Here is a 22,769-nt window from a genome sequence, read left to right as displayed (position 1 = left end):
ATCTGTTACTGAAGTAGTTTTGACATGATCCAGGCTGTCCCCACCGTCCTGCAGGACAGGACAAGACTGTCCCCACAGTCCCGCAGGACAGGACAAGGCTGCTGTGGACACGCTGAAACAGGAAGCTGTTCACATCTTCAAATGGAAGCTTCCTGTGTCTTCTACTCTCATTGAACTGACCTTTCCTCTGGCGCCACCTGCAGGACAAACGTCATGTTTGGCTCCAGTAGTCGTGAGTCTTGGTTCAGTCTTTGGAGTCAAACCTGTGGTGAGTCACGCATTTCAAAGAAGAATTTAAGACTTTCAGTTTGTCAGAAAAATCCAAATCAATACTGACTGTAATTAATGGAATCTGTGTTTTTAGAGTGATAATGAATTATTTCTGATTGGAAGCTGCCACACTTTACAAATACTACAGGATTTTTAAAACTAAAGAAACTAACAAAAAACATCACGTTAGAAAGATTTGATGGCTTCAAGAAACTGAAGTGACTTTTTCTACTCAATCATTTATTTTTCATTGATGTAAAAGTATAATAGGTCACTTTAGAGAATACGACCACATGAGTCACATGAATGGTTTTACTGGGAGCAGGACGATGTCACCTTTGTCCATGTCCAGCAGGAGACACTTTCAGCGTCATTGTCTTCAGTCTGAGTTTAAAAATCCTCAAAAAGCCGTTTCGGATTTCTTTGGTCCGAACGCCGTAGATGATGGGGTTGACCGTCGCTGGGAACAGAATGTACATGAGACCCAGGAAGGTGTTGACGTCCGTTGGGATGGGGATGTTCAGGTTGTGCGAGAGGAACGTGACGCTGCCCACCAGGTAGAAACACATCATGACGATCAGGTGAGTGCCGCAGGTGTGAAAGGCCTTCCAGCGTTCCTCGCTGGCCACCGCCGCCTGCGTGACGATGCTCAGGATCTTCATGTAGGAGAGGAAGATGAGCGGTATGTCCACGCCCACGAAGCAGACGATCACGGCGAGGCCAATGGCGCTGTTCCTCTCCGTGCTGTCGCACGCCAGGCTGACCAGCGCCATGTGGTCGCAGTAGCAGTGCTTGATCGTGTTGGAGCCGCAGAACCGCAGCGAACCCGCCAAACCGACCAGCGTTGCCATGATGGAGCCGCTGCGGACCAGCGTGAAGAGCAGAAGCTTCACGAACATGGACGAGTCGATGATTTTGGTGTAGCGCAGCGGCTGGCAGATGGCCACGTAGCGGTCCAGCGCCATCACCAGCAGCAGCGTCGACTCCAGTGAGGACAGGAAGTGGGTGAAGAACATCTGAGTCAAGCAGCCGGCCAATGAGATTTCGTCCCTGTCAAACAGGAGGCCGAGGAGCATGTTGGGGACGATGGTGGTCACCACGAGGATGTCGACGACACAGAGCATGCAGATGAGGAGGTACATGGGGCTGTGCAGACTCTCCACGCGGCGGATCACGTACACCAGCAGGGAGTTTCCCAGCAGCACTGACAGGTAGGAGGCGGAGAATGGCAGCGCCAGCAGCCGGCGGTGTTTCTGCAGCTCGGGAAAACCTCTGAACACGAAGGTGCTGTGGGAGAAGTTCCTGCCCAGCAATGCCTCCAACATGACGCCGGCTTCACCTGAGCAGTGCCAGTTAGGACAGAAACAGTCACATGACAACCCTACAGAACCCTGTCCCATCATCCCACGCACTCTTTTATTGTGGTGCGAGCTGCGGATGGAGGGCAGGAAGTGATTTTCTGCACAGGAAACACTTTAACACTCTAAATGCTGATGTTTTGTGTTGTCAGATCGATCAAACCAAGAAACCATGAGGAGCTTTTATCAGGTACCAAAGTTGTTCTTCATAAGGATGACGAATACTGAAAAACACCAGAAAAAAACTGCCTTGTTAACTGTGTGCGGTCGGGAGGAGGCGAGTCGGATGATGGTGGAAATGATGTGACATCAGCTGCTGTTTTAAATCTGTGGTGACAGATTTAAAGTAACAGCCACAAGAAAGACGACGAACACTTGTTCAATCAGCGTTGACGGTTTCTCATAAGACAGATGAACGTAAATAACGTACTCTGTCTTGTTTCGAGACGATCCTCGTCTTTAGTGGCCTTTGACCTTTGCGAGCGGTTAACCGAGAAAACAACTGTCATGTAATTGTCAGCATTCAGGTTTGCCGCTCGCTAATCCACAGGACAATAAAAGCTACGAACCCTAGAAAACCAAAGGACAGTCATCCTGAAGCACTTTGGTACCGAGGTCGTTGACCAACCGCTAACAGGAAAGTTTTTACCTCCAGACTTTTGTCTGCTTTCATTTGTTTTCTGGAGCAGAACGACGTCTGATGAGCTGCTGGTTGTTTTATCTGCTGAGTCACATCCAACATATGATCAGACTTTCTGTTTGTACCTTTCTCTCTAGTTTCATGTGAACCAGCTCAGTAAGAACGTTCCTTCATCTCGTCCACTGCAGTTCTCACTTCCTGCCCTCCGTCTGGATTTAAGGTCACATGACTGACAAACAGCCTACCCATTATTCAGAAGTCTTCCCAATCAGCATCAGTGCAGATCACACACACACTTTGTTCAGGAGCTGCTTCTCCTGCTTCAGGTTTTACTTCATTAGAAACAACAGCGAGTTTCCCTCAAAGGGCCGATGATGATGAAGGTCTTAATCCTTCACATGTTACAGACACATGAAACTATCATTCCACCAAATCACAAGGAAATAGATTTCATCACTTACGTCTGCTCGTGTCCAGCCATGCACACGCTTTCAGGTTACTGAAACACACACACACACACACACACACACACACATAAAAAAACTGAACTTCACAGAAAATCGTCTTTGACTTGAATCTCGAATCTCGTTTGAAGCTTTTTTAAAATGGAGAGAATGAAAGTACAAACAAGACAAAGTTCGTAATAAATCACGTGACATAAACGTTTCCGTACCTACAGACAGCCTCCTCCTCCTCCTCCTCTTCCTCAGTTTAGACCTGGACTCTCACTGTCTCTCACGTCTTCTTATACCTGAAGTCCAGACGTCCCACAGGAAGGCTGATCCCAAACGCAGCAGCACCCTGATTGGCTGAAACCAGTCTTAACCAATTTAAACGTCCCTGAGCCGATTAGAGGCGAGCGAACGGACCGAAGGCTCTCCAGAGATCAGTTAACCCGCTGACTCGTTTAACTCGAGTCTGGGAGTCTTCTTCAGTTTGTTCTCGCTGAACATGGAAACTTTTCTCTGATGTTTTCTCGTTTTGAGCTCGTTAGCCAGCTGAAACGATTCACCTCTAAATGACACATTCAAGTCATTTATGAAGCAAAACTGTCAATTATTTCCTGATTTCAGCCTCTAAAATGTGAATATTTGCTGGTTTTCTTCATCTTTTACGATGGTTAACTTAATATTTTGAGCTCTGGGTTCATATTATTTTAATCAAGCATTAATCAGTTAATTAAGATCAGTTAATGCTGGAAACGATTCTGATTCGTTTTCTTCTTAAACAACACGTGAAGTTCCTCTGATCGACCAGCAAACGTCAAAGTCAACAAACTGATTTATTTCACTGAATCTCTCAATTGAGAGGCCAATGCCACCCCTCAAATCTGATTGGCTACGGGCCCAGCGAGAGGCGGGACCTTAGTTTGAGTTAATTGTGATTGTTTGGACTGTTTATTCTTTAAATGTTTGAATGTTTTTTCTGTAAGAGGCTCTGGATAAATGGATAAATGACAGTAAGGAAAGATTCTGTTATCGCGTCGTTAAAGTCGATGTGAGAACTGATGATGATGATGATGATGATGATGATGATGATGATGATGATGATGAAGTCATGCTCATCCCGTCTGCGTCTGTACGCCATGCTAACCTCTTCTTTTCATCTCATTCGTCACCAAATTCTGATTCTTTTCTCTTTGTCTGTCAGTTCGAAACGACTTGGATCACCTCCTGAGGGCGAGGAGCATCTTCACAGCCTCGACGGTCAAATTAAATCACCTGTTCAGGCGACTCACCTGTTAGTTTGTTGTCGTTGTTCCTCGAAGCTAATTGGCCCGGAGGTCCAAACAGCACAGGTGAGTCTCCTCTGGGAAGGACTGTGGGATTAATTATGCTCTCTGTTGAATTAGTATCTGTGTTGTGTTACAGACAGAATCAGAGGAAAGTTCCTCATTTCAGACTTTCTGACTTTCAGGCTCTAACATTCGTGTCTGCTGTCCGTCTAATCGTTGACTGTCCACTTCCTTTCTGTCTCTGCACGCTCCCGTCACTGCTGGCCGAATGAGGACGAGGCCGAGACATCGACCACTGTTCCTCCACAGAAGGACTTCTGGGACTTTTTGGAGATGCAGCAAACACATGAATGCAGCAGGAACATAAATCCACAAACAGCAGATAGAAACACACTGACAGGACACTTTTCTCACACACCAGGACTTTACTTCAAGTACTTGAAGTACATTTCGCTGATAATACTTCACACAATGCACACTTTTACTTAAAGGTGCAGTGTGTAAATATTAGAAATGAACATTCAAAAATAAACTGGTTTTAAAAATGATGGGACGCTGTTTAAAACATCAATCAAACAGGAAGTGATCAGCTGATCTGATCCTCTGACACAAACTGACCTGAGATCAGCTCAAAGTCAGCATATTTCATCTTCTTCCTCATCAGCTTCATTGATTTCTGTAAATATCTCTTATTGTGAATCTGATGCAGCAACACGTTTCACAGACTGAAAGATGTGGAACGCTCCAAAAACACCTGTCTGGAACATTCCACAGGTAAACAGGCTGATTGGTCCTTAGTGAAGTTTGATCTGTGTTCGTATTGAAGGTTTTATATCTTTACACTGAGCCCATTAAACATATCTATCACGTCAATTAGTATCTAATGTCCCCCTGAGATCCAGGATTTCACTGGCTATTCGAAGTGTCAGTCATCTGCAAAATCAGCTGTGATTGGCTTAATCTTCACATGGAAGAAGAGAAGGTGTGCCTTCTGCTCAACTCAGACTGTTATTGGCTCATCTGGTTGCTTGGCTTCAAATGGCAGCTCGTGATTGGTTGAGGTCTCATTTGAAACCTGAGACTCCACAAAGTAACTGGAGACAAGATGGCGGCCGGGAGTTTTTAGAGGGAAAACACTGAAGACAAGCTCAATGTTTGTTAATCTGAAGGAAGAAAACGTCTTCTGTGGATTATCTTGACGTTCTGGACTAAATGTCTTCACTGCTGAGGATCTTCTGGACCTTTGTGGACATTTCAGACGTCTCTGTCGGACTGTTTTGGATCTGTGGATCAGTGAGAGACGTCAGCGGTGAGTTTCCTCAGTGTTGGCTGGATTTGAAAGGCGGTTGTTTGTCTGTTGTTGGTGTTTATCGAGGCTCCTGCTGTGATTGGATCTTGAAGTTTGAATTAATGGATTCACAGGAAGCTTTTTCAGCTTTCTAACAGTTTGAATATGTGAACGTAGAGTTTGTGTGAACAGACAGGAAGAAAAATAAAGAGAAGAAATACTTCTATGGCCTAAAAACGGTTGGCTGGAACGTTGATGGGAGGAATAACCTCCTGTTTGATGTGTTTGGTGACAAGTCATTCACACAGTGACGATCTGTCAAACATAAGGTCAGAAACATGCTCCACCAAGCCTGGATTCAAACCAGCTCTGCCCTCCATCTCATAATCAGCCTCTCAACAACTGCAGCACAATGGTTAAGTGACGTGTTCATATCCTTCAGGTGATACATGAATAAACTAAGAGCTGAATTTATCTGCCCTTTTGTGTTGTCATTTCTAAAATGCAGCGATGTTCACAGTGTTTCACCTTCAACCAGGTCTCTGACTTCACATAGGAACCAGTCCACCCAGTTAATCCCTGTTGCTGCGATAGTTTAAAACAAGTGGTTGCCTTGTGGTGATTGTATGGGTCACTTTGTGTCCCCTGGACTAAATGTGAGGGGTCTGTGGACAGCAGTAAGGACGGGGGGATGGTCCAGGGAGGGGCGCTGGAAAATGTCCCTCATTTTCAAATTAACCAGTGTCGACGAGCCTGACTCCACCAACAATCCCCCGAGCTCTCATTTGGGAGACTTGTGTCAGCTCATGTGGCCACCAGCTGCAAGGCTAACTGAGCTAATTAGTAGTAGTGAGCTTCAGCCATTGGTAGCTACAGTGAGCAGCAGTTAGTGGTGACTGTGATGATACGCTGCCCTTTTCATGTTTGCACTGACCTTTGACAGATGGCTGTATATTACATCTTACACCTTGAATGTCCAAATTCTGAAATACTAACTGGAATGTGAGGGAGATTAAGTCAAAACTGTGAGAGGAATCTTTTTAAGTACGATATTAAGTCAACATTTTGACTTTAAGATGAAAAAAATTGTTATTTATGACTGTCTCATATTTCTGTCTTAAAAAGTCAAAATATTGACTTAGTATACAATAAAACCCTCTATAAACATGCTTTAATGTTGGCTTTCCATTTTATTTTTCATTTTTGTTGTCCTGAGAGACAGAAGTTGTCCTCAGGCATTAAACATCTCAGAAACTTCTGAAGAATAATTCACAGTTTGGACAAAGTGCCAAAGCACGTCAGGGTCTTCAGGATGTGTTGTCGTATCTCGTGGGTTCTAACACCGTAGATGATCGGGTTGAAACAGCTCGGGAACAGCAGGTACATGGTGCTGAAGAAAACCCGAATGGGGGCAGGGAGGCCATTTCTGATCCGATACGACAGGAAAGCTGTGAGTATGATGGTCAGGCTGACGGAGATGACCACGATGTGGGTGATGCAGGTGTGAAGTGCTCTGACCCCTGACCTGCCAGACCTCAGCACAGAGCTGAAAATGACTACGTAGGAGACAGTGATGATAATGAAGTCCGCTACAGGGATGAGGAACACTGAGATCAACCCCACCAGACTGTTGATGGCGGTGTTTCCACAGGCCAGATCCACCAGGGCCATGTGTTCACAGAAGCAGTGGTTTATCACATTTCTGAAGCAGAATGGCAACGATCCCGCAAGACTCACTACCACTGAGACCAGGACAGCGTTTCTGATCAGTACAGGGATCATGAACTTGAGGAATCTTGGTAACGCCATGCGCTCATGGTAGTAAAGCGGCGTGCAGATGGCAAAGTAGCGGTCCAGCGCCATCCATACCAGCAGAGTAGACTGGAAAGCTCCTAACAGGTGAACGAAATATATCTGAACCAGGCAGCCAATCAGAGAGATTCCCCTCCAGTCAAACAAGAAGCTCAGCAGCATGTTGGGGACGAAGAACAGCGGGAGGCTCAGGTCTACACATGCCATGCCGGCGATGAGGATGCACATCGGTGAGTGGAGGCTCCTCTGAGACACGATGACGTACAGCAGCAGCGAGTTGGCCGACAGCGACACGACAAACATGATGAAGAAAGGGATGAAGAGGACGGGCCTCAGAGCCCCGAGTTCATCGAAACCACTGAGGATGAAATGTTTGTGTGAGGAGACGTTCACCCTCAGCTGCTCCATCTTCTCCTCCTAAAACCTCCTCCTCCTGGGTTTTACTTTCATCAGCCTGAAAACAAACCTTTGAATAGTTCATTGACATCTGCTGTAAATTATGTTTCTGTAATCCAACAAAGGAGCAGCTCACCACCACAAACAGACAAACAGATCATTCAGCAGACTGGCGAGTGCTCGCTGGTAAAACATCAGGTGATCCACTTACATCAGTTTCAGCCACACCTTCAGTATTTGGGTCCAATATGTAGTGAACAATAAGGTGTGAAAGTCCAAAGGCTCCAGCTGTTATTCAGAGTCTCGCATACAAGTTGAATCAGGTTGTCAGCATTCTGGACTGAACAACTGTTTCAGACTTCTCACAAAAGACCATCACACATCTACTCTCAGTATTTGACTTTTAGTTATTTCTAACTTTAGTTGCATGCAGATGTTGAAGGCTGAAAGTAAAGAGCTGTGAGGAGGGATTCAACACGATTCAGGGAAAATCTCCACTCATGTTCAACCCACACATTTAAAGTTTGTACTTTCTTTCCCTGGTAGTCAGTGAGGAATTCTCCTGCTGCACCAGCAGTGAAATCTGGATCGAGGTTCTGAGGGCAGAGGATTTAGAGAATCATTTTTCTTCACTGAGCCCCACGAGAAAGTTTCCACAGCAGGCCGTCAGGTACTTTCTGGATTTGACGGCCACCTGAAACATTTTCACTTCTCTGTTCTTTCTGAATGATATTTTAACATTTTATGGTTTTTGTCTGACTCAGAAGTCAGTTTTAGAAGCTGTAGTCTTAAAGTTTGAATAACAAAACGAAGTAGCCACCAAAATCATTACAATAGTAGAAGAAATATGAGCAACATGAGACACAGTGATGACTTCAGAGGAGGCTGAGGATTCATGTCAGAAATACAACACAGTCATTCAGTAATGTGTCTACATGGAAACGGAGAAGTGCCCCAACCACAGATATCTGTCAGGGGAAAAACAACCACCATGAATTATTATAGCAAACAAACCTCACAAAGAGTGGAGGTGGATCACATCTCTTCAGGGTGAAAACACTCAAATCAATCAAAGGGTTTTACTAATGGGGTGAAATAATCACAGTTGTTTCCTGTTCAGGTTCCAGAAGTTTTCCAGAAATCAGTATCTAGAAACATCAGAAGAGCACAGGTTCCCACAACATGCAAAAAAGAATCAAGATTTGTGACAATGGTAGTATTTTGGAGGTGAAATGATCTCCCCTGATCTGTCCGAGTGTTTCACGGGTTTGAACATGAAGAGTTCAGTCTGAAGAGCTGCTGACAGTTCAGCTTTGTAGTCAGTTAAAGCGTCTCGTCTGCAGGTTGTTGACTGTCCTCCATCCACCCCTCCCTGCTGACTCAGCACTTTATTACCCTCCGTCCAGCCCTGCCCCTAGCCCCAACACGTTGCCATTGGCTGTGGAGACAGGGTTCAGCATCTCGTCATCCTGTCAGTGTGATGAAAATCGCACAGAGCAGCAGCATCACACCGTCAAAATGAGGAACTAGTATTGAAAGTTTGAGTTTTAAAAGCACTTTTTAAGCCAGTGTTCAAAGTGTTCCATGTCAGAGTGGAGCCCAGCAGGGATGAAGGCTAAAACTGCTTTTGTCTGTCGGATACGTGATTTGTTCTGGTCATGTCAGATGTTGCTTAGACGCATTTTTGCCATTTTCACTTATGTGCAAACCAAAGATTTCCACCACCACATTTTTGAATTCACCCTCGCCAAAATTCACACACGAGAAATCTGGATTGATCTGGACAGAAGTTTTATTTGGATTTTTGATGTATTGTTCTGTGTTGCAATACATTTTCAATATAACAATGTGGCCAAGTCCCAGCCCACGAGACCGGACAGGTCAGACCTACCTGACAAGTTCAAATACTCAGTTCTGATTGGCTGCAGGGTGTCCTTTAATACCCAATAATGGACACCTACTTAGCAATCTGACATCTAATTGCCAGCTCGTCTCATGTGGGACCATATTCCAACCTCTTTCTGGGAGACAGGTACCTGCTCTATGTCCACAAACAGGCTCACAACTTTGATAAAGTTACAGTGGGGGGCCTGCTCAGGCTTGCCTTGGACCAGCCCCTAGTTATGCTGCTATAGGCTTAGACTGCAACTGCTGTTATTATCAGTCATATTTCTCTTATTATTAGATACATGATATTGTTATTGCATACATATGCCATCTTATATTGATATTTACATACACTACAAACATACACACACATATACACACACACACACACATATATATGACTGACATCAGATTCCTTGACACCAGCGATCTGCTGTTCACAGCCACATTTAAACACTAAAGGAAAAGCCGTAAAAACTTCAGCCTCCACCTGCAGACCTTGAAAATCTGAATACCATCTCAGCAGCGGTGAGTGCAGTCCTTTAGTGCCTCTGACCACCACAGGATGGCAACATTTCCATCACATTAAAATCTTATGGGATGATAATGATTGTTCCAGGTACTGCTTTAGCCCTCTGCTGTTACAATGGAAACGCAGAGTTACGGCTTCTGAAAAGTGTCAGATTTGATTGCAAAACTCATGAAAATATAAATTAATGGTCTTTTTTTCTTCGTCGACTGACCATTATTTAAGTGGGATGGGGTACAGGCAAGTTTAGTTAAGACGACACCTCTCAGTTTATCCTAATCTTGACCAGTCTTTTTTCTTAGAATCCTAACTTCTCACCAACTTCTGTTCTTGTCTTGGCATACATGGGCATTTGTTCAATAGCGATACTCCATATGAAACATTTTTTAACTGTCCATTTTTAAGAATGGGGAACTGTTCGGACAAAGCCACAGCACGTCAGGGTCTTCAGGATGTGTTGTCGGATCTCTGTGGTTCTGATGCCATAAATGATCGGGTTGAAGCAGCTCGGGAACAACAGGTACATGGTGCTGAAGAAAACCCGAACGGCTGCAGGAAGATCGTTTCTGATCCGATACGACAGGAAAGCAACAAGTGCGATGGTCAGGCTGACGGAGATGACCACGATGTGGGTGATGCAGGTGTGGAGCGCTTTGACCCCTGACCTGCCGGACCTCAGCACAGAGCTGAATATCACCACATAAGAGACAGAAATGAAGATGAAGTCTGCTATAGGACTCACGAATAAAGTCAGTAACCCCGTCAGGTTGTTGATGGTTGTACTTCCACAGGCCAGCTCCACTAAAGCCATGTGCTCACAGAAACAGTGGTTTATCACATTTGCAGCACAGAATGATAATGTTCCTGCCAGACTCACAAACAGTGTAATCATGACAACATTTCTGACCACAAGTGGGATCATGAACTTGAGGAATCTCGGTAACGCCATGCGTTCGTGGTACTGCAGTGGCGTGCAGATGGCGAAGTAGCGGTCCAGCGCCATCCATACCAGCAACGTGGACTGGAAAGTTCCAACAAAATGGATGAAGTGCATCTGAACCAGGCAGCCAATCAGAGAGATTCCCCTCCAGTCAAACAAGAAGCTCAGCAGCATGTTGGGGACGAAGAACAGCGGGAGGCTCAGGTCTACACATGCCATGCCGGCGATGAGGATGCACATCGGTGAGTGGAGGCTCCTCTGAGACACGATGACGTACAGCAGCAGCGAGTTGGCCGACAGCGACACGACAAACATGATGAAGAAAGGGATGAAGAGGACGGGCCTCAGAGCCCCGAGTTCATCGAAACCACTGAGGATGAAATGTGTGTGTGAGGAGACGTTCGGCCTCAGCTGCTCCATCTCCTCCTAAAACCTCCTTGTCCAGGATTTAGTTTGATTACCTGAAAACAAAGACAAACATTTTTAAATGTTCAGTCACTTTTTCAAACACACAATGTGTAATCCAAAGATGAACCAAACACACACACAAACCAAACATCAAAATGTAAAGATCTGTGAGGACACCTTCGCTGTGACATCAATCTAATGTCAAGAGATGGAAACTTTTAGCCAATTCACACTGATGGAAAAATGGTCTGAAATCTGTTTGACACACAGCTGGAGTGAAAGACACTCAGGATATGGCCATGCTGGGAGTCCAGGGGAGCTACAGTCCAAACTCATTGGCAATGTTTCAAGCAAAGAGAAATATGCAGAGTGTTAGTTGGTGGTATTAATAATAATTGAGGCCAAACTGCACCTGTTCTATGTGTCAGTGTTCAGAGGCTGCAGGTGTGAGCCTTCTGTAACAGCCAAGCAAAGTGAGATGTTATAATAAAGTCAATAATCCGTCAAAGGTCGAAAGCAAAGGTCTCATAGAGCTCTCACTCCCCCGCTGTGAGATTTCAGGAGATGATGGCTGTTTTTGTTCGGTGCTGCTCTGAGATAGATAGATAGATAGATAGATAGATAGATAGATAGATAGATAGATAGATAGATAGATAGATAGATAGATAGATAGATAGAGACTGAATGATATTCCTGGGAATAACAGTCTCCTAACAGGCCTCAGTGACTGCTGTTCATGCTGCAGCTGAGACATATACATCAATAATATGAGACCCTGGAAATGCCCATTTTCCACACTGAGCACTTGTACTTCTGATAATGTAAGTATGTTTTACCACAACAACCAACACTGAACAACAACCAAATAATTCAATGACCAGTGTTTTCTGATGCAGCTGTAGGTCTGTGTTTCATGATCAGCTGAGAAACAACCTTTTTCTACAGTTATCTACAGTTTTGTGGTTAAAGTGACGCGATGTGGAATTTTCTCTTTTGTTGAGAGATGCTGACACATTTCCATGACAGATTCTTTAACAAGTTGATTTGCATTGGAAAAAATGTTGAACTACTTTCTCAGTTTTCACTTGCTTTGAGAAAATAAGACAAAATGACAGATTAAGACTGAGATTTGTTACAGTCCAATTGTGTGTTTTGAGCCTTGTTGGTTCCGTTACCCTTTCATACACATTATTACAGGTGGTGTTACCTTTAAAGCTCCTCTTGAGCCTGAAATATGGTAACTAAAATACTGTCTAAAACAATTATCGTATGTAACATATATGACACATCACAACTTTTTACAAGGCTTTTATTGGCTCAAAGCTCACCTGCACTGGATTCAGTACCTTCACTTGAGTAAAAAACGACAAATAAAGTATGTTAGTGGGAAAAAAATCTTTGCATCAACAGAACAGCAGGCACTGTGGTGACTTGAGAGGAGGCTGAGGAGCCACAAATATAACCAAAACCCTCTCAGTAAATTTGTCTGCTGGGCGAATGGAAACTTTGAAATGAGTCAACAATAATATAATAACAACAAGATTTGTCTGAGGAGAAACAACATAAATGCCATGAAACATTTGAACAAACAAACCTCACAAAAGGCGGCGGTGGATCATCTCTCTACAGGGTGTTTGGTGTCACAGAACTGAAACATCTTTGAAATTCATTCAAATACTTCATTTCCAGTGAATCAGGTGTCTTCAAGGCAGATCAGAGCGAAGACACGACATTGACTGAATGTCTCAGGTATGAGGGTTGATTCTGCAGAGCTGCCCACAGTTCTGCTCTGCAGACAACAAATCAGCAGCTTTAATCTTGTTGCTGGCGTTTCAGACGTTGTCCCTGAAAGTGTCTCGTCTGCTGTGCGTTGATGTCAGCGGCCTACTCTCCTCCATCCGCCTGTCCCTGCTGAACCTTTGACTCAGCACTTTAATACGCTCCACCTGACGCTGCCATTGGCTGCCAAGTCCAACACCTTGCCACGTTGCAGCCAAAATAAGACATTTTGTATGGACTGGTTTTCTCTTAAATTCAAGCATTTTATACTCATAATATTTCTTAAAATGTTCAGTTACTCCAGCTGCTGCTCACAGTGTCAACGTTGAGGAGCTCCAAGTTAAGGGTGCTGACAAAGTCTTGGAGGGCGACTGTCATTTCAGAATCAGCTTCATCAAAATCAGGATCAGCTCTATTGGACAAGTGTACATGTGAACGTGTACAGGGATTGTTTTCATTGCTCTCAGTGCACTTACACAGGAACACAGGAAGAACAGCTGAGAACCATGAAGCTGAACAAGTAGACATAAAGAACAGACTGTTTAGAAGACGAGTAGGTGAAGCAATCGATGTGTGTGAAAAGCACCAATGACCAACACCACACATAAACACCTATGTACAGGTGAGTGTTCTCTAAGTTCTAAACAATGCAAGTACTGCAACGAAGTAAATATTCATTTGATATAACTTCAACAAAACATAAATGCTTCTGTTTTTGTTCCAATTTTCCATAAGTTGAAGTAAAAGCTATAACACTTTTTCTTGTCTCTCTCAAAGTTTGAACACAGATTTGATCAAATCTCCACATTTAGACTGTGTTTTTGTCTAGTGCACATGGAGTGGATGAGCAGCAAGTCAATCTGGACTTAGCCCGTATTGTCAACTGTCAGCCTGCGGGTCACATCCAGCCACCACGTTCCCATCTGGCCCACAGAATATTCATGAATTCACACATCTAATGTTACTCACCGGTGGAAGACGTCCAGTCAGTGGTCAGTCAGCCTGTCAACTGCTGGCAAAAAGTCTGTATTTCATAACTCACCTGTCCTCTTCATACTCATGGAAAATCGCAAAGCCTGCCAATCAAATGCAAGAAGCATCTGTGGTACACTCAAAATGTGTAATCACTTATGTGAGAATTATTATTTACATATCATCATTATTGGAAATATTCTTGAGCACTTTATTTTTGTTACCTGTAACAGACAAGTTTTATTTAACAAACAAAAAGAGAACAAACAAATTTCTACAAGTCATTAATTTCACGTCTGCTGTGAGATGAAGGTCTCAGGGAACAGGAGGCGGAACCTGTCAGCTCAGGTGGTGTTGCGCCCCGGTTTCCTAAAGTGGGGACCTCCGTCCTCCCGCCAGAGTCTAAATTTGGAAAGAAACGCGGGTGGTTCATGTCTTCATTCCTCCGGATCGAGTCATCTGCGTTTTTCACGTCAGTACTCTGTGAAAGTCATAAAAAGGGGGAATCACCTCCTAAAACTGAACTTGAAGTCGTCCGTGTGTGATCGGTGAGTTAACGGTTTGAGTGGAGGCTTAGTTTAGAGTTTAGTGTAGAGTCGCGAGCGGCGACGTTAGTAGGAAAATGGCGATTGCCGCGTTGTGAAGCGGAGCACATTATCAGCGAGCGAGTGAATATTGTACAGCGATGTTTTCAGCGCTGACGGCCTGAATACCTGACAGATATTTAGTACAGCTTATTTCTACTGATAGGATGCTGATAATAGTTTAGGGTAAGATCACTGCAGAAATGTATTCAGCTAAAGTTAAAGTTGTGAAAGCTCCATTTTGTGAAGTGAACCAAACGTCTACTACATGCTGAGTTAATGAATATTCCCTATGTGATAAGTTTAGTCTTTTAGAGTAAATAGAGTATATTAACTGTCTGTTTACTACAGATTGCTCATTACTTTTTACCTGTAAGGAGTAATCTGATTTAACTGCACTCTATAATAGTAGTAAAAGGACGAGCACAGATGATGGAAAAATGCACTTGGACAGGTAGAGATGTTGATTTGGGTCAGAGTGTGGTGGAACTGACTATGAGCTGAAAGAGAAGGAAAATCATACTAATGTGCTCTATTGAAGTGAAGCGGGGACCAAACAATGGACATTGACTCAAAGAGACATTATTGAACTAGGAAAAGTTTTAGTTAATTGTATTTTACTTTTGTGTCAAAAATCTTGTAATAAACAGGAAATTTGGGAAGAGAAGCAAGTGGTTCATGTCTTCATTCCTCCGGACCAACTGAGTGACATCAAACCTAAAATTCATTTGTTGCTGTGGTACCAACCTTGGGACCCGTAAGACAGTGCTAGAGTTCATTGCTTTTGCCCAGCTGTTGTGTTGAGTCTGAAAGTGAGTGTTTTTGTTTGCTTCCTGGGACCCTGAAGAGGAGTTTTTTGTTGGGATAAGAACTCATTCATTGGTATTTGAACTGTGGGTTTTGTGTTGAGAATGTATGTATTTCATAGTTGGAACTTTGTAGACAAACAGATACGTAGAATCACAAAGCTTGTCTGTTGGTGGTGTCGCTTGGGTTTACTGTCTTTGGCCAACTAGTGTATTGAGTGGAGGAGTCACTGATATAGAATCATAAAACTTTTTGCAAGGAAGTGAACATTAATAGGCTGATTAGACCCAAATAAATATAATATTCTTGCCCTTGACCAAATGTGGTTGAGAACCTCTGCCATACCTTGTGTTATAAATGGTGTATGAAGTGTTTCTTTCATCAATATCTGTCTGAGTCAGAAATAAATGAACTGTCTGAGCCTCGTTACCTCAGTTTCATGCTGCCCAATCAGGAGAGATGTGATGTTAATTCATTGATCACATATTATTTTTATATCGCTAATCGTTCTGGACCTCTTACCTTGAACAAAAATTAGATGGGGAACCTTTAAATAATTTGTTTGAGAACCCCTGATATATGGTATATGTAGTACAGTGTATAAGTATATGCCACGTATAGTATGTGCCTGCTAGAAATAAAATGGAAAATGACGGATGAGCGTGCACATGACGAAAAAGAGATTGAAGATGCTCCATGTTAGCTACCTGGTCAGACACATGTGGTAACACCTCACTAACACCGACCTGATGTGGGATGTAAACATCAACCAGAATAAACAAGGAATACTCCTGTGGTGAATAAAATGGGTCTATGAAAATAGTCTGTGAGTGAGTAGTCCATGATTCCTTGAACACTGATATCGGGACACCAATCTCCATTCCTGTAGAAGCAGATTCATTGCCCTCATTTCTCCTGTTAGCTCCATCATGTGGTCTGCACAGAGCAGCTGGAATCCTGGCTGGTGTGGTGTTGTGTCCAGGATTTGCTCACTGAGTCAAGCTTTGGTGAAGCGCAGGGCAGCAGCTCTGTTGAGGAGCAGCAGTTCATCCATCTTGTCCACAGTGTACATTCAGTAGATGGCTTGATGGGGGTGGATTGCCCACTGCCTCATCTTAACAAGGACTCCACTCCAGCTTGAGCGAACCCTGAACTTTCCAATAACCTCAAGCTCAAACGTGGTGTTTGTTATGGACAGTTTGTGCTTTTCACAGAAGTCCAGTAATAAAGCATTACCTGCGAGTGTCCTCAGTCCTACCTCTGAACCGTTCGCTCAATTTCATCATCCTCATTTTTAACTTCTGATCAGTTTTTTGTTTTCCTTATAGAAATGGGTTTTACATAATATAACCATTTTACATTCTAGATGTCTAACAGTTTCTCAAGAATGGGGAACTGTTCGGACAAAGCGTGTCAGCACGTCAGGGTCTTCAGGATGTGTTGTCGGATCTCTGTGGTTCTGATGCCATAAATGATCGGGTTGAAGCAGCTCGGGAACAACAGGTACATGGTGCTGAAGAAAACCCGAACGGCTGCAGGAAGATCGTTTCTGATCCGATACGACAGGAAAGCAACAAGTGCGATGGTCAGGCTGACGGAGATGACCACGATGTGGGTGATGCAGGTGTGGAGCGCTTTGACCCCTGACCTGCTGGACCTCAGCACAGAGCTGAATATCACCACATAAGAAGCTGCAATAAAGATGAAGTCTGCCACAGGATTGAGGAATAAAGTCAGTAACCCCGTCAGGTTGTTGATGGTTGTACTTCCACAGGCCAGCTCCACTAAAGCCATGTGCTCACAGAAACAGTGGTTTATCACATTTGCAGCACAGAATGATAATGTTCCTGCCAGACTCACAAACAGTGTAATCATGACAACATTTCTGACCACAAGTGGGATCATGAACTTGAGGAATCTCGGTAACGCCATTCGTTGGTGGTACTGAAGTGGCGTGCAGATGGCGAAGTAGCGGTCCAGCGCCATCCATACCAGCAACGTGGACTGGAAAGATGCAACAAAGTGGATGAAGTGCATCTGAACCAGGCAGCCAATCAGAGAGATTCCCCTCCAGTCAAACAAGAAGCTCAGCAGCATGTTGGGGACAACGAACAGCGGGAGGCTCAGGTCTACACATGCCATGCCGGCGATGAGGATGCACATCGGTGAGTGGAGGCTCCTCTGAGACACGATGACGTACAGCAGCAGCGAGTTGGCCGACAGCGACACAACAAACATGATGAAGAAAGGGATGAAGAGGACGGGCCTCAGAGCCCCGAGTTCATCGAAACCATTGAGGATAAAATGTTTGTGCAAGGAGATGTTCTCCATCCTCCGGTCTTCATAAAACCTCTTTCTAGGTTCTACTTCAACCTGTAAAAGGAGGGAGACCAACTGAACGCTAACTTTCAGACAAAGTGTGTTTCTGTAAGATCCTCTACTTGTACAAAATATCTTTAGAAACGATTGTACTGTCAACAAAAGAGCGTAGAACACTGTTCTTTGACTGTGAGATCAAATGATTAAAGGTGAACGGATGTATTTACAGAGCAGACAGCTGAACCAGTCGCTGAATTTCTACATGGAAAAACACGACAATACTGAGTAACAATATTAAGAATATAATGTTAAATCAGTGGGAAAATAGAACATTATGATCAGCTGACAATTACATAATGCTGATTTGTACATATAATCCACTGATTGAACATATAACAGACACATACCTGATGGGCCTTTGGAGGATCTATTTCTTAGTGCATTGCATTGATTTTGTCCCATCTGTTACTCAGTACCAAAAACATTGAAAAAAGTGAAAAACAGTGAATTGATGTTTTAAACATGCGTCATTTTTTCCGTCGTTGCCACCTGCCAGTATATTCTGCATATTTATTTGTATATTTTATTTCGTATTTATTATCCAGCACATGTACTGCAGTAACATTCGACCCAAACCAATGATTATCTGGTCATTTTAGGCCTGTTAGTATCATTGGTGATGCTGCCTGAGCTTCTGCTTCTGGAGACACGTTCTGTCTTCTCTGACCTCATTCTTTACTCCAAACTCTACCTAAAACTCCAAATTATTATTATGGTTTGCCAGACACCGCCTTTGTGTTTCTCCAGGCTGTAACTGTGTTTCAAACTTCCTGTCGCTGTGGAGGGACTCCTCCTCTGTTGCTCCTCCTGAGGTAAACCTTTCAACAGGAAAAAAGGGAGTCGTTCCATATCTTAATCCAGGATCTGTGTGCTGTACAGTTTGTAGCGATCTCTGAGGAGTGTTTGTGATTTTCAGATATAGACATCAAACTGACGCAACATGGCAACAGTTGTGCTGAGAAACCATGCCTCCCACAGCAGCATTCACCACATTCATCCCAACATTTGACAGTAAACACGCTTCTGGCTTCTGGGAACCTTGACGTAAAGACAACACACCAACATCATGGAACGTTTTGGCAAACGTACCTCAACAATGCGGATCTGGATGGCCTCTCCTCAGGTTGTCTGGTTTCTACTTTGAAGAGAGAACTGATTTCACTGAAAACATCAAAATATAAGACAACATAGAAGACGTGTGAAATAATCGGACTGTCTGAGGTTTTTTTTTTTTTGGTTTGAAGGAAATCAGCTTTCAGGCCTCAAACATGAAGGGTTGAACCTGACGAATTTAGCTCTCAGCAGGTTTTACTTGTTGGCATTTGTGTTCATCAGTTCATGTCCCATCTGCAGGTTGATGTCGGCTGCTGTCTCCTCCATCCACCTGTCCCTGCTGAACGCTGACTCAGCACTTTAATACTCTCCGTCCAACACTGCCATTGGCTGAGGAGACGGAACCAGACTGAGAGTTCCACCCTGTCAATCAAAATAAGTAAGTATGGAAAACTCAAATTTTGAAAGCACCTCAATACAAATTAAAAAGTTCTCATCATTAAGGTAAGATGGACAGAATGAAGCTTAATGACTGAAGAGCAAAATTATCTCTAGTTTGTGTCCACAGATCTGTAATTTCTTCTGTAAAACTAATTGAAGTTTGGTTCCAGAGCGTCTCAGTTTATGGCATGAAAGGCTTCCATACCATAAACTATATAATTTAGATTATCATTTAAAAACATGCACACCAGCTTAATATGAACTAAAACATGACAAGTATTAAAACTAGATTCTGACACAAGGCCTCTCCCGATGACATGTCCTCAAGAGCATCTAAAAATGTGGAGCTAAACAATCATGTAATTTCTCTTTGTGTGGTGTTTAAGCATCGTACTGGACAAATGAGCTATTGATCAAACCTCCACAGTGTGACGGGCTGGGGCCGCTGTGTGCGCCCACTCTGTCTGGTTGACATTTCCTCTTTGGGCCTGAGAGTTACATCATTACTGTTAAAGAAGAGCAGTGAAGTCATCACAACTCTTCATTTCACTCACACTGATTTTGAGTAGTGCTACATCAATAAATATGATTGGCTGATACATCAGAGGATGTTGTGTTATTGCAGTATGTTACTATCACGTTGGCAGATAAGACATTGCAGTGTGGAAATGTCAGCGATGTGTTTCAGGTAAAATGGCGCTCTCGGTATGTGTCTCTGTCACAAGCGTTTAATAGCTAACTGCAGGGGAATATCGTCAAAACTGGTTTATGTTCAGAAACTGACATTAATCTTTAAATATTGACTGACTGGCCCCAGAAAAATCCAGTATGGCTGTGACTCTAACTATGATGGAGTTCTAAAGTCCACCTGGACAACAATCAGGTCCCAGCAGTTCCAGCTGCGGTTATGTTGATGGTTATTCTATATGTCTACAACATAAATGATTGCATTATGTATTACGAAACCACATCTTTTCTGTCTGAACCATTTTGAAGCCTTTTGCTGTGTGCTTAGTTTAAACAGTCCATTCGGCAGGAGGACTTTGTGTCCTTGGTGTCTCCTCATGGAGAAAACACACCAGCCTGGTAACACGGCTCATCAATCAGTCAAAGGACAGTGATAACTTTATTTTCTTCTGCAGGTCAAAGATGACTTTCAGACTTTCAGGTCAACATGTTAATTTGTCATTGTTGGGGCCACAGTGGGATGTTTGGTGGACAGGGGGGCAGTGGGGACTCCTGATGGATGCTTTCGTCATGTTTACTTCATCCTTCCTCAGTAATGAGCCCCGATGGAGCTTTTTATCGGCCTCATCAACAGCAGCTATTTTCATCTGTAACATAACACAAGAGGAGTCTGTGTGGACACTTGGACACTCGGGAGGCTCTAAGCTTCACTAACAGGCCACAGGGAATCATGGGAGGACACTCTGTGGCCATGGTTACAGAACAGAGCTGCTTCAGGCCTTTGTTTTGGTGTTTTTGCTCCTGTGATGTGACCACAGGAAAGATAATGGTTTGTTTTCAGAAAGATTAGAAAGTGAAGAAACGTGGTAAGAAGAGATATTTATTCTTTAAAGGTTCTATTACTCATGTTTTATTAAAATAAATACAAATCCTGTTTATTATCTGTCGATAATTTTCCAAATCATCTGCGATTTTAAACTTATTTCTTTTGTTTAATAGATCGCGGATGATGATGTGGTATAAAACAGGGATGGTTTGGAATATTTCACCTGTTAGAGCTGAACCAATACATGAGGTCGATATATCAGCTGATATCACAGTATGTCATGCCTTGGTCTGCATGTCAACTGAAAGCAGGACTGTTTGAAATATAATGAAGTGCTTCCATGCTGAGGTTTCATTTTCTAACAGAAGAGGTCATTCATGCAACGCTATGGCAGCAACTATTACTTGCCAGATGTTCGTGTCTTTGAACACACATAAAATAAAAGCGAGTTTTGAGTAGTTACCAGACCATCCGACGTCTTCCTTGGTGACAAGGGACTATCTCTCTTCCACTCTGCCGGTGTTTTAGAGCTGGATGATAAACATGAAAAGTAACCTGATTCAGTCAGCTAAAACAGGCACATTTAGAAAGCTGTCCCCAAATAAAAATATTGGTTAAAAACACAACAAGCTTGAAGCTAGAAATGAAATGACAAATGTCTACAACCTGAATTCACCTGAATCAGCAAGACCAAATAGCTCATGGTGACTGCAGCAGGAACTGTTACCTGTGAAGTCCATGTCCTAACTAGAGAGAAAACTTATGGTACTCTGTGGTTTAGGGCAGTGTGGGATTATTGTTCTGGCCTTGCTCTTATTCCAGCTTATGAGGGAGAAACCCTGCGTGTTTGTGCCCCTTGTTCCCTGCCAAAGTATTTTATCTTGTTGTGGATCTTCAGGTCACTTGGCTTCTTACAGGTCCTTCCATACATGCAAGTCACACTCGTGCCATGTTTGCAAGGTTCATCATTCTGAGGTGCATCTGTTTGAATTTCTCAGAACAGCTCATGCAAGATGACATGAGGAGCATGAACCAGGTGAGACTGAGCCAGGGTTGCACCACCAAGTTAATCTGGAGGTGCATCATGGCATGGATGCAGTGGGAGATTCGGGTGGTAGAAGAAGAGGACCGGCATTCCAGACCTATAGCTGTGAAATGACAAGGCTGGAAATGTTGGGACAGTGTGCAAAGGGGCTTTGAGGACATGTAGTACATAGAGGTGCGCTGGATTAAGTTGCACCTAATGCACCAAGATTCCCCATCCATACTAACAAACCGTCACAGAACGAAACTGATAAGTAATCCCTGCTGCCCAGAGTAACAGATATGATTACATTGATGCATAAACTGATACAACTATCAAAAAGCAATTGTTCCAAGAGAGGCACTGTCTCTGTGTCTCTGCCTCGGTCAGTAGTCTACACTTCAGAAACCAACATCTCCTACCCAGAGCATCATCTTATACAGAGACTGGCACACGCAAGGATTATTTATTTGTTCAGTAGGAAATTTTACAGCTGCTTACTCATATAATTTTCTCTATGTGGCAGGAAGGGAGACTCTGGGCAAGTACTTATTCAGATTCAGATTGAACTTCATTATTATCAGCAGAACGCAGCACAGAGACAATGAAATGCTGTTTAGCATCTAACCAGAAGTGCAAATAGTCATAATATCCAAAATATAAATACATACAGGTAGTGCAATTGGCATGAGCAGAGTTCAGCAGGGTAACAGCTCTGGGGAAGAAGGTGTTCCTGTGCCTGCTGGTGCGGGAACGGAGGCTCCTGAACCTCCTACCAGATGGTAGGGGGGCAAACAGTCCATGGTTGGGGTGGGAGCTGTCACTGCTGATGCTGCGTGCCCTTCTTAGACACCGCTTGTGCTGGAGGACCTAGATGGCAGCTGGGCACCGGTGATGTACTGGGCGGTTTTCACCGCCTGTTGCAGGGCCTCGAGTCGGAGACTGTGCAGCTGC

General features: G+C 43.6%; 4 protein-coding genes across 4 annotated transcripts; all 4 read right to left on the bottom strand.

Moving 5' to 3' along the window:
- Nucleotides 1-403: 403 nt before the first annotated feature.
- or55e1 (odorant receptor, family 55, subfamily E, member 1) lies at nt 404-1,595 on the bottom strand. The gene has a single exon (XM_076735774.1). The coding sequence runs from the start codon at nt 1,593-1,595 to the stop codon at nt 603-605; it is 993 nt and encodes a 330-aa protein (XP_076591889.1). The 3' UTR covers nt 404-602.
- Nucleotides 1,596-6,560: 4,965 nt separating this feature from the next.
- On the bottom strand, nt 6,561-7,511 carry LOC143323331 (olfactory receptor 52E4-like). The gene has a single exon (XM_076735143.1). The coding sequence runs from the start codon at nt 7,509-7,511 to the stop codon at nt 6,561-6,563; it is 951 nt and encodes a 316-aa protein (XP_076591258.1).
- Nucleotides 7,512-10,315: 2,804 nt separating this feature from the next.
- LOC143323330 (olfactory receptor 52K1-like) lies at nt 10,316-11,275 on the bottom strand. Its single transcript, XM_076735142.1, has one exon. It carries the CDS (start codon nt 11,273-11,275, stop codon nt 10,316-10,318), a length of 960 nt encoding a protein of 319 aa, XP_076591257.1.
- A 5,543-nt stretch (nt 11,276-16,818) lies between these two features.
- Nucleotides 16,819-17,736, bottom strand: LOC143323647 (olfactory receptor 52E4-like). The gene has a single exon (XM_076735614.1). The coding sequence runs from the start codon at nt 17,734-17,736 to the stop codon at nt 16,819-16,821; it is 918 nt and encodes a 305-aa protein (XP_076591729.1).
- Nucleotides 17,737-22,769: the final 5,033 nt, after the last annotated feature.

Source organism: Chaetodon auriga, chromosome 7 (assembly GCF_051107435.1).
Source record: "Chaetodon auriga isolate fChaAug3 chromosome 7, fChaAug3.hap1, whole genome shotgun sequence".
In the NCBI taxonomy this organism is placed as follows: domain Eukaryota; kingdom Metazoa; phylum Chordata; class Actinopteri; order Chaetodontiformes; family Chaetodontidae; genus Chaetodon; species Chaetodon auriga.
The sequence above is the reverse complement of the archived record's forward strand: the minus strand, read 5'-3'. Positions and strand labels throughout refer to the sequence as shown.